Here is a 12,618-nt window from a genome sequence, read left to right as displayed (position 1 = left end):
TATACACAATCAAGAAAGGTTTCAGCCCCTTTCCTCAGCCCTGGAAATGGTTATCCAATTGTCCTTCTGTCATTTATTGATAAGTTTATCTTCCTCCTGTCAATTTGAAATACCATCTGTAACCGCAAATGCACACCCCTGTGTACACCCACACATCTTACACATATTCCCAAATACTCTGTCCTATTCGTCTTAGTATTTGTAGACTATTTCCATACTATTTAAATCACAGTGGCTATATAGCATGCCTTAGTATCTGCTAGGCCCGTTCTTTCTTGCCATTACTCCATGTTTCTTCCTCTGAACTTTAATTCATTTTTCATTTTTTAAAATTAAAAATAAGTTCCTGCTAGCTATATAGCACTGAATTATTTTATCTTAGAATAGTATTTTTCTGTCAACCAGTAGTGTTACATTTTTAAGTTTTGTTCTCACCAAGATTGCATTTTCCTTGTTTGTTATTGGTACCACTGGAAATGTACTGTTTTCCATTATATTTCCTCTCTAGTGGTTGTTTCAATATTAATTTTGTTTTCCACTGCCTTACTAAATTTTCTTCTTGTTCATAAGCTCTTCTGGTTGGTTTACTTGGGTTTTCAGGTATGCAGTCATCATCTGCAAATAGTTTTACTTTTTCTTTTTTTATATATCATTTCTTTCTGTTTTCTAATTACATCATATAGTAACTATGAATTGATGCTAAATAATACCTATGTTTTGGGTTTTCTTTATAAACACTTGCAGTGATGCAGCATTAAGCTTAATGATAGCTTTAGGTTTGAATTCATCTAAAATTGTGTGATTTTTACTGGGTTTCTTAAAAGCACAGAGCCTGAATTTTAATGATGCATCTCTAGTGCAACACCCCGGTGAGGTGACACAGCTTTAATCAAGCCATGGAGCTGGGCACCTTGCTATGGGCGACCCTCAGTAGGGGTTGCCCTTTCTGCCACTGGTCTTGGAATCCAAGATTCTTTACCGGGACATGCTGAACAAATGCATTATATAACTAGTTTCTCTAATAGAACAAGCAGCAAGACCAGGTGGCATAGTGAAATCCACAGGGTAATAGGTACTTACTTTCTTCATATATACATATAGGGCCTATAGAAGGAGGCAGTATGAGCCAGTTGTCAGAACTGAGAGCAAAGGACACATTGCCAACATCAGGATGACCATGAGCAAATAGCAGAACCTCCCAGAGACCCAGACCTGCAAAGGCATGTCATAGTCAACCTCCAAAGAATTAGTGAAGACACTTTTCATTGTGTTTAGAATGGACACAAGTTCTTTTCTAAGGAGGCAAGAGTGCCATGTTCTTCCACACACCCCAGTTTTTAGCCATATGGCTCCCTGTAGCTATTTTTTGCTGGTTCATACAATTTACATCTTGTAACTGAGGGTGAGGGCTATGGCTGAGAGGGGTAAAGAGACTTACCACAGTGTTCAGTGAGGTGGTAATAAAATGTAGATAAAAACCATTCTTTTAATTGCAATCTGCATTGTGTCAGTGTCTCCAGAGCTCTTCTGTGTCTTCATGTGTTTAACGTTCTTAGGATAGTTCTAATCCTCTTTCTCTCCCGCTACAAAGACTTAAAATAAATCGAATAGTTGCCGCCTCTGGCTACTTTGTCTGTGGGTTCAGAATACATAACCCTTGCCCCCAGTTTCCAGTTTATAGAATCCTTAGATGGACACTTCTGCCTGATGGAAAGGAGGATGTCTGTTGCAAGTCACCTAATAGAACCTGGTGTCTGCTTAAGACAATGAGAGGAAGGAAAATTCCCATACAATGCAAGTAAACCCAAAATACTACTTTAAGTATTTGTGGTATGTGGTTATTTTTAAATTAGTAACAGTAATTGCCTGAATTTGCTTTGTTGCATATAACAGCATATGGAGCTGCTCCACTCCCAAGGGTGTCATTGACTTCAACTCATATCAAACAGGCAGTCAGTCATTAGAGATTACATCCCATACCATCTGGAAACTGACTTCCATAAATTATTTTTTAGGTCTCCCCTGCCAGAATGAAATGAACAGAATTCAAAAGCTGAGCAAGGGGAAAAGCCTGTTGGGTAAGTATAATTCCTTGCCATCCATTTAAATGACTAATGAAACCATCCACGTCTCTTGTAATGTTCAGCGCTCCAGTGGTTACTCAGTTAGGGCCAGTGTCTCATGAGAAAAAGCCTCCTTTTAGCCCAGGCCAAACTCTTGTAGACAGTTGGTAATATGCCACAGACAGCCACACATAAGCAAAGGATTGGCTATCTAGGTAACAACTACCACATGCCCCACCAGCAAGAAGAGAGGCCAGAGATTAGACCCAAATTCAGGAAGGGCTAGATTCCAGAACCATCTCTATTGTTAACTTTCTACTGATCGTAGACTTCTATAAACTCTAGCTTTCTCCTTTTATTAAAGCTATTCAATAGAATGAACACATATTCTTTCTCTTTATAGAAGTGTAAGACTATAGCTGAGAGCATTTCTCTAGTCCTCGGAGCAAGATGCCTATTCAAGGAGGAAGACAAGTGGTAACCTCCCCTCCTTCAGAAAAAAATTATCAGATAGTGTTGAAAGGCTTGTCTGAACTTTCTGGTACCTCTCGGTTTTCACCTCATCCCTAGAGGAAAGTGTTCTGGCTGTTGAGATGCTGCTCTTCTCTCCTCCTCCATTAGGACAGAAGCAAGTGAGGTGTGTTTCCTTGACATGCAAATTTGTGTCAAGGTAAAGATGACAAGCACCAGCCTGTCTGAGTATTCCCTCCTTGCTCTAGCACTCGGGGGAATGGTGGCTTTTAGACCAGGCCATTACTGAGACACTGGCAAACCTCATTTTCTGTAAAGAGTCTGCTTTGCTTTCCTTGCTTTTTTGAAAAGAGCTGACAGCTGCAGCACAATAACTCAGAATTATTCTTGTTAAGCATTCCGAGGCAGGTGCATTCCCTAAAGCACCCTGCCATTTCAGAAGTTTATCTATTTACTTGAAGGAAATGGGCAACTTTTCTTGCAGATTCTCAAGTGCAGGCAGTCTATGAATTCTGACAGTTTCTCTTCTGAATTTTTCGGTCACCTCAAAGTGCATACTCTTTCCTTTTACTTTTGAAATTACTTATTTTCCTGACTTGCCTCATACTTTTGACTTCTAACAATACCCTATTCAATTCAGAAGAGACTGGGAAATTATCATGATTTTCAACTCCCAAGGTCTAAGTTCTTCTGTATAATAAGAGATCATTTTAGCTGGAAGGTAAAGTGACTACATCCAGCCTCCACAGGTTTTTCCAGTACAAGGTCTTACAGTGACTGATCTTATTCCTCCATGTGGAATGCCGTTTTTGGGGGGAGTGACATACCTAAGGTCTACATGCTATTGAATTTGTACATTGCTTTAAAAATTGTTTCCATGGTATATGGGTATCTTGTAATTGCCTCATCAGTTAGTAATTAATTTGACACTTGTAAAGTATGTCTTCTGAGATGTTTCATTTTCCACTTGCTCCAGCACACAAATGAAATGCCTACCTTTTTCCTACCAGAATCCACCTTGTCTTTTCACATTTCCTACACATGGAGATTACTCTGGAAACTCATAAAAGTGCGATTTATTTGCTTACAAATTATTGTCTGCATGGGGAAATCTCTTAATATAATAACTGTATTCAGGGATATTCAGATTCAAATAAATAATAAAACAGGCAACAACAAATTATAATCAGTTATAATTACTACCTACTTAGAAAAGCAGTAATCTTATTAAATTACAGATTTAGTGCAGCACGTGCTTCTTACCAGCCCAGAGGCTCAGCCCAATTTTTATTTATTTTTGGTCTGTTAAATCCTGTTGTTTTTAAACCACAGCTCAAGGGATGAAATCAGTATTTTCCCTGCTCACTAGTTCTGTTTCTTTGTAGTACTTTATTGAGAATCTATTTACAAATTTCTCTGTCTCTTGGTCCTTGGGGCTATTGAAAGCATCTCCCTTTTCATTCCCTTCTGCCTCCTGAAAATGGCGATGAGGGACGATATACTGGGACTTGAGTGCCTAGGTAAGAGGGCAGGATCACAGAGCATCTGAGGTGCACCATGAAGCCTTTCCTAAGGGCTGTATGTGGTATTCAGTGTCGTCAGGGCCACTGTCCCATGCACAGTCTCATGTGACCCTTGGCAAGTTAGTGATCTTGGAATAGCCAGGTGAGTAGAGGATTTGAGAGTAGATTGCATTGGCAGGTAGATCTGGGTATAAATCTTGGTTCAAAATTCTAGAAATCTCTCCTCCTGTGCCACATTTTTCTTTCAAGTATCATCCCATAAAATAAAAGGTGAATTTGGAAACACTATCCTTCTAAAGACATGGGGGAAAAATAAGGGGATACAAAGCTACAGTGATAAGAGCCTCTACTTTTAGAAAGCTGATGTACAGGATATTATTACTCCAGTCAAGCTAAGAAGCAAACAAAAATGAATCATATTCACATACTTTGTAAGGAAAACCTACTGTTGAACAAGAATCAGATTCACTTCAGACTTTCTATTAGCAACACTAATTTAAAAAGGGAAAATTGAGGGCCAGGTATTTAGCTCAGTGGCGTGGTACCTGCCTGGCAAGTGCAAGGTCCTGAGTTCAATTTCTAGTACAAAATAATAATAATATAAATAAAAAGAAAACTGAACTCAGAATTTTAAACTTCCCCCAGCTATTGTTCAAGTGTGGTGGCAGAGGTACTCTCAATCCATCTAAGATTTAGATTACTAAAATATCAGTAAAGGATATACTTTACCAGATAAATGATCCCAGAATTATCCAGCTGCAACTGTGAAAAATACATACAGCTAAATGTAATGTGTATGACCTATAAGTATTTTGATAGCAAGTTAGAATTATATTTCCAGACTGTTGAGGGCAATCAGAAAAAGGTGGCAAAAATGTGTTTTGGGTTTATCCAGTAAGAAAAGAAAATACAGACTAGGATATATAGTTTTTCAATGCTCAAAAGAAACATATGAACAAAACTTTCCACAGAAGGCAAGAAATGGGGAAGATGATAAATAGAAAAAACAAATATGGTGGTAGAAGTAAGAGTAAGCAATCTATAATCACAATAAATGTGAATGGGCCAAATTTGTTTGTTATGAGATAGAAACAATGGACTGATAATTTTTAAAATAAGTCTCATCTAAAGTAGTTTTTAGAAAGCTGAAATTAAATGGTAACTATTCTTTTGTATAACAATGTTAATATCTGACAAATGCAAATCCTAAAAAATAAGATGATACAAGAGTGTCACCTATACAACAAAAGAAAACTCAACAAATTTCAAATAATCATATACCAAATTCCCTGACCACAACACAGTAATAATAGAATTAAAAAATGAGATTATCAAAGTTCCATATATGTTAGGGTTTTCTAAATACTGGTCAAATCTGAAGTACAGTAACTACAAAATATTTAAAATTTAATTGAAATGAAAGCACTGTGTATCAAATCTATGACAATAAGTAGAGTATATATATTTTATATAAAATTTCTCCATATGTTTCTTTTGTGCATTTAAAAATTATATATCCTATTTAGTCTGCATTTTCTTTTTTTACTGAATAAACTCAAAACACATTTTTAACACTTTTTTCTGATTGCCCCCAACAGTCTGGAATTGTAATTCTAGCTTGCTATCAAAATATTTTACAGGTCATACATATTTACATTCAGCAGCATTTACTTTAATAAAATATATAAATTCCAATACATTTTTGAAAAATAAAGATAAAAACTGAATTAACTAGATTTTCAACTCAAAAAATGAAAATATACAGTAAGCCAACATGACTAAGATGAAGCAGAGAACAATGGAATAAAAACACAATAGCATATCAAAGATTTTTTTCACAAACTAATACAACATAAACCCATGGCACTATGAGGTAAATGGTTCAAACACTGTCATGAATTTAAATGGGTGCGATATAAGCTGCTAGAGGGGACGAAGAGGGGACTAGTGTAGTTCAGGGTTCTCAGACATCAGTTTGGAAAGTTTATCAAAGTGGAGACCATTGGGCCCCAATCCCTAAGTTTCTGACTCAATGTTTTTCAGTGTTTTCAGTGGGGATATGAAATTTGCATTTCTAAGGGGTTTGCAAATTATGCTGCTAGTCCTTGGACCAAAGTATGAGAACACGTATTTTAAAGACGAGATGAAATGGATACTATCAGGTTTCAAGTTTAGGCCACAAACAGCACAATTGGTCAAAACTACAAAAAAAATTTTTCTGGGGGATACTGGGGAATGAACTCAGGACCTTGCCCTTGTGAGGGAGGTGGCAGAACCAAAAACTACAATATCAAAATGCTACTCTCAAACCCCAAACAGGTAACAAGCCCAGAATATTTTTTCCCCAGGATGGAGAGGGGAACAAACTCTTCAAGTAAAAGATCATTCTTATTTTATACAAAATGGCTAGAAAAAGATAGAAATAATAACTGAATCATTTAGTAAAATGTTTGTGAGAACACCTACAAATCCATCAGCAGTAATATTCCAGTAACAATGTATCGAGACCAAGAAGTGTCTACTTCATGAAAGCAGTTTTCTAATATTTTGTCACCAGTGATTAAGAGCATATAAAAGATAAAAAAAATTCTCAACCGTTAAGAATGAATTAGTAGTACCCATTTTTGGTTTAAAGGAAAAAAAATTCTAGTAAAGAAGGAATAGAAAGAATCCTGAGACAAATCTGAGAGTAGTGTAACTCTAGTTTCTCACTTTTTATCTGTAAACACCAATCCTCTTGCTGTTATTGAGATAAATAAATGGAATGCTGCAGGGAAAGCATTTGGCTATTATCAGTTTTCTTAGATAACAGTGACAGTGAACGGCTTTGAAAAGTGCTGTATGTATGGATTGTAGTTAATGAAATGCTTGTTAGGGTTCAGCAGTGAGTCAGAAATTGATACATTTAGAAACTTTTATAGCAATTTCACAGAGTCATTTTACGTGGCTAGGCCAATTGTTAACCACTGGAAGCTGAACAAAAACAAGTTCTTTCTGGTGAGAGTTTGAGAAGCACTGCTTTGGATTCAGTCAATGATGGGAGGTAGACTTGGTGTTTATTTGTAGGTGCCTTGGGCAGATGACTTAATTTTTTTTTCAGCTGTAATTGAGTTTATTGGTATATTTTAGGGATACAGTACAGTTACATTCATTGTTGGGATCTTGTACCTCTACATGACAGGTCTTGATTCTCATTTTTTCCCCTTACCCCTGCCCTCCCAGATGACTTAATTTTCCTGTACCTCACTCTCCTATTTATTAAAGGTAGCAATATTACTGTTAGGGCCATTTTAAGGCAAGGGAAATCTAACTAGTGATGACACAAGTCCCTCCCAGTGGTGTCACAAGCTTCCCCATCCCTGACCACTACATTACTCAACCCCACCCCGCTCCTATAAAAGTGTCTTTCTCTCCTCTTCGGAGACAACCTGGCAGCCCCTCCCCATAATAAAGGCTTGTTATGGTCCTGGTCTGGCCCTGGTTTTTGGCTTTTTTTACCTAACAATTACCTGTCTCTCAGACTTGGGGCAATCAGAAATTATATGATTATGTGCATGTTTTAGTTCAGCAGCCCAAATATACATGAATGTTTAACACATAGTAACTATTATTAAGCCCGTTTGAAAACTGAGCCCCTTCCAGTTCAATGCATTTGGGCTCCTAAATATTCAGGTCCTTATCATTTTAATGAAGTAATAATCAACTAGCCGCATTCTCTCCTGCCAGCCCTGTAGCAAACATTCAAACTGATGTGTGAGCTCTCCTCCCTGTCTTGAATAGTATTAACCCTGAGTATCTCTGTGCTTCTCTCATTAAAGTTGACCTCTTATTCCCCCAGGGGCTTTCATACCTCGGTGTAATGAAGAGGGCTATTACAAAGCTACTCAGTGCCATGGCAGCACAGGGCAGTGCTGGTGTGTGGATAAATATGGGAACGAGCTGGCTGGCTCCAGGAAACAGGGTGCTGTGAGCTGTGGTGAGTAAGGCCTGCTTCATCAGCCACACGCTGCCTCTGGAGATGCATTAGTCCTCACTCTGTAAGGATCGCGGCAGGTATTGAGAGGTAGCCCTGTTTTACCGTGAGTTTACAGTGGAGATGCAGGAACCCTAAATTACGTGAGCTCATGTATGGCATAGCGTAGCACAGGATAACTCTGCAGGTGGCAGGAACTCACCATGACAAACAGGGTTAGATAAGATTTTTTTAAGAGTTAGGAAACTACTGTATGTATAGGACATTTTAAGCTGCTGTCACCTTTCACTTAGGATTATAAAGCTCCTGAGAAGTTTGCAGCACTCCAGCATTCTAGAGTTTATGCCAAAATAGTCTGTAGTCCTTGCCATAGAGACTGATTCCAGATGGGCGGGCAGGCATGCTCCGAAATTCAGAAAGTAAATTCTATGGTTTTGCCCCACAAGTTGCCCTGAAAGTCAACCAGGCAAAGGGAAGCCACCAACAGAGGCCGTGATGTAGAAACAGAAACTAACCTTCAGCCTTTTTTTTTTCTTGTGCCAGAAGAGGAGCAGGAAACCTCAGGGGATTTTGGCAGTGGTGGCTCTGTGGTCCTCCTGGATGACCTAGAGGATGAACAGGAGCTGGGACCAAAGGGCAAAGAGGGGAAGCTGAAGGTGCACACTCGGTCTGTGACAGAGGATGACGAGGATGAGGATGATGACAAAGATGACGAGGTCGGGTACATATGGTAGTGCCCACAAGGAAGAGGACACACATTTTGCACACAATTGCAAGTCACTTCCTATTCCTACATTTGTATCTAAGACTCCAAGGCACCAACGTCTCTTCTCCATTGTTGCTCTCTGTACCCAACTGAAGGTTTGGAAGACAACTGCTTGTCCCAGAGTACTTCTGATTTTGCATAGGGTTGTGTGGGAGAAAGGGTGTTGTTTTGGGTTATTTTCTATTTGTTATTTTTTGGACAAGAGAATGGCTGGTTTAAATAGACCCTCCTTCTTCCTGTGAGAGTTTTGCAAAAAGCATGTGATTTATGTGGAATCCAACAGTGCAGGGAGCCCCCACCCTTGTAAACGTCAAAGACCCTTTCCGATTACCCACATTGGTGGTTATTACAGCATGGTTCCCAGCCTTACAGTGTCTAAGTGCTTTTCTTGTGTCCTGTAGATGTTGTGGAAAACACACCACACTGTACCTTTTCCTCCTGCCCCAACCACCCCTGGTGTTTATTATTAAAAATTAATTTTCATATCACTATATCTGGCTTCCTATAAATAACAGCCTTAATTCAGTCCCTTTGGGGAATTCACTTATTTTAAAAAATCAGTGTTTGGATGCTTCTTTCTGCACATGCCAAGTATGTACATATGTACAAAAGAGACAGTGTGCATTGCCTCAAACATACATTTTTCAAAAAAAAAAGTGTCTGGCTATCTATTAAAAATTCATTTTGAAAAATAATTTCAAATTTGTCAGCTTTTCCAGACCTGGAATACAATATCTGAAATAAGGAATTTGTATGAAAGTCCCATTTTGTACTAACAGTTGGCACTTGTAGCCTGCAGGCTGAGGAGGTTTCTTCTCTATGCATTAGCAGTTACTGGAAGCTTCTTTGCTTTGGATAAGCCTCCGTTTGCCTAAATCATTTTTCTCACAGAAGCCATGTGATTCCCGCTTGGGCAGCTTCACAAGCCATTGCTCTCATTTCAGCTTGAAGCTCCACAGGCTGCAGCAGCCCTGTCTGCACAGGGTCCTCCCTTCCCTACCTACTCAAGGGCTTTTTGTAAGGCATGTGTGCACCCACCTGGTTCTCTGAGAAGACAGTACCATGGTATTCTTTAGAATACAAGTTGGGATTCTCAATGTTTTGATTTTGGCTCCTTTTTACCCACAAATCACAATAAGGATATAAAAGCTGTGTAGATTTTTTAAAAACTCACCTATACTTTGCAAAAAACAAAAAACAAAAAAAACAACAAAACCAAACAAAAAACAAAAACAAAAAAACGGAGGCCTAGAAGGAACTTCAGAGTAGCATATAGAAGCTAGGTTTGGGATTTAAGAGCCAGCCCCCCAGTCCCTCTACATACACAAAAGTCTAGAGATAAGCTGAAGAAAGCTTTTCACCACTATATTTCTTTTCCTAAATCTGGTTGGGTCATCATCTCCACATTCTTTAGAATTATCTCATACAAGTACCAAAGAGTAGTCTTCACAGTGGACCCATTCAGTTTAGTACTGGTCTGTAAACTCCTACCCTGTTCGTTTTGTACCATTTTAGTTGCCCCAGTCAACCACCCAAACCCCAGCTCTCAAGGCCACATCTCTCTCTTGCCTTCCCCATGAGCTTTATCCAAGTCCACAAGATAACCACATCAACTAGGCAAAGAAAAAAAAAATATATATCTTTTTTTTTTCTTCAGCCAAACCATGATCCCTGTGGTAGATGACTAAACCCCACACCAAACTGACCATTTCTATGCTGTAACTCACTTTAAATTAGCATTCTCTAATCCTTGCATAGGCTGGATAAAGTGGCATTATACCTAGAGTTGGTCTTAGGTGGGAAGGGAATATACCCAGTTTCACTTTTCCTTTGATCTGATAGACAATATGTACACACACACACACACACACACACACACACACACACACTGTCCCTATATGCAGACCATAGGCAAGCTCTGCATTGGGATTTCAATCTCATCACCTCAGTTTCCATATTTTCCCCACTCAAATACAACTCTGAAAAAAATAATTTAGAAAACGGTTGTTAATTGCTGCTAATTTACAATAGCAAACATAAAAATGAAGACATATTAAAAAATCTCAGTTTGTATCATCAAGGAAAATATTGTTACTATGTCCTCTGCTCTTGGAAAAAATGCACAAGAGAACAAATTAAAATCGACAAATTGATTTCACTTAGAGAAACTTCTAGGAACGAAGTGAATCACTGATTTTAATTTGCCTAATTATCTTATGACAAGTGTCAAATTAAGATGACACTTAAAGATCCTTAGCATTAACTTAATGACGGAGAAGAGTGCTCAATAGGCAATTCCAAGGAAAGTAATGAGATGCCATTTTCAGATATTTTTCCAAGAAGATATTTTGATTCATTAAAATATTAAACAAAAAGTCCTCATAAGACTGGAACCTAAAATCAATGGAACAATATTAACATAAGTTTTCATGCCTCCCTTTGGCACAACACCATTAGGCCTTTAAAGATCTTTAGTACTTTTCGCTAGTATTTAGGCTTAAATTTTGAGTTACTTTATCCTTCTAAGTAGAATTTTTGTTTTCTTGTTTTTGGAAGGGGCCCTTTAGTTACAGTGACCAAGTATACATAAGGTATTGATTTTTTTAAAGAAAGAAAATAGTCTTGTAATAATCCAGTCCTTTGTTTGAGACAGGAATTGAGTCCAATCCTAACTCAATTTTGGAAATTCATTAGTGAATAGTTTCTTATCCTGTAACTGTTTCCTTAACACCGTTAGTGTGGCATCCAAGTTAAATCCAAGGATTTTCTTTCACCATGGGTATTTGTCTGCCATATGAATGCCCTTTTGTTTACAAATGTTCTAGGCATGGGAATACCTTATTACTACATTTGAGGTTTTATGCCACCTTCTCTTTCTTTATGCCCATTTCCCTACCCATAGCAGCAAATGATTTATCTGTCCCAGTCTACCCCTGTACTCTCCCCAGGATGCCATTCTCATTCGGTTTTGGGTTAGCTTGACCACACTGTACAGTAACATCCAAGAGCCCTTTCTACAGTGGGTGGTTTTGGTCTTTTTATACCTTTTTCTCAGTCACTGATGTTTGTCCCTGTTCAGTGTGTAGCCTTGTAATGAGAGCCCGTCGAATCCAGAGTGTCAATCCGTTGTCCCTATTGTAGATGAAATAATGATGTAGAAAAACTAGTATTCTGAATGCTTTTCCATGTAGATTTATCTGGAATGTGAACACAACTCTTTGGTTAATAGCAAATGCGTAATTGTAGTCCTGAGTAGGTGCATTTCTGTCTGTCTCAATAAATTTTACTTTGTCTGCAACACTGGAGTACTTGTATTTTGTAAGTGTGGATACGAAGTCACGGGGCCATCTCTCATACACAGTCACTGCAGGATAGTCTAGCAGCCGAAGAGGCCTGCCACCAAGCACCTCAGTCAAGAATGCCATACACAGGTGTCAATTTTCACCTGCTGGGGGCCAGTCCTGTCCTGGCATATACCCCTGTGCCTACGCAGAGCCAAACCACCTGACCTCTTTTTTAGCTGTTTCTCTCTCTCTCACAGTTTAGCTTTACTCCTTATCTACCAGATTTCATATTGCTATCCTATTTTTAACATTTAACATTCTAAACTCTGCTTATTTCTTTCATTTCCAGCTAGTGATTCTCTAATTCCCCTTAGGTGGGTAGGGAAGGATCTCTTACCGCTTTACAAGGACCTGACTTCTCCATCTGTGAATCAATACACCAGATGCTTGTCAAACACCAGGCAGCACCCAAATTGGGACACAACTATTTCCTTCCACCTTTAACCACATGAAAACCAGTCTAGGACTTAATTATACC

General features: G+C 38.5%; 1 protein-coding gene across 2 annotated transcripts in view; it reads left to right on the top strand.

Annotated features, from left to right (window-relative positions):
- Nucleotides 1–9,979, top strand: part of Spock1 (SPARC (osteonectin), cwcv and kazal like domains proteoglycan 1) — a 493,476-nt gene extending 483,497 nt beyond the window's left edge. For both annotated transcript variants that reach the window (XM_010614107.2, XM_010614106.2), the window contains 3 exons: nt 2,016–2,078; nt 7,896–8,033; nt 8,574–9,979. In XM_010614107.2, coding sequence (XP_010612409.1) covers nt 2,016–2,078; nt 7,896–8,033; nt 8,574–8,764 — 392 coding nt within the window. In that variant the 3' untranslated portion in view covers nt 8,765–9,979. The remainder of the gene's footprint in view (nt 1–2,015; nt 2,079–7,895; nt 8,034–8,573) is intronic.
- The last annotated feature ends 2,639 nt before the right edge of the window (nt 9,980–12,618 follow it).

This window comes from Fukomys damarensis, unplaced genomic scaffold (assembly GCF_012274545.1).
Source record: "Fukomys damarensis isolate Sample0158 unplaced genomic scaffold, DMR_v1.0_HiC HiC_scaffold_9, whole genome shotgun sequence".
Taxonomy (NCBI): Eukaryota; Metazoa; Chordata; class Mammalia; order Rodentia; family Bathyergidae; genus Fukomys; species Fukomys damarensis.
The sequence above is the reverse complement of the archived record's forward strand: the minus strand, read 5'-3'. Positions and strand labels throughout refer to the sequence as shown.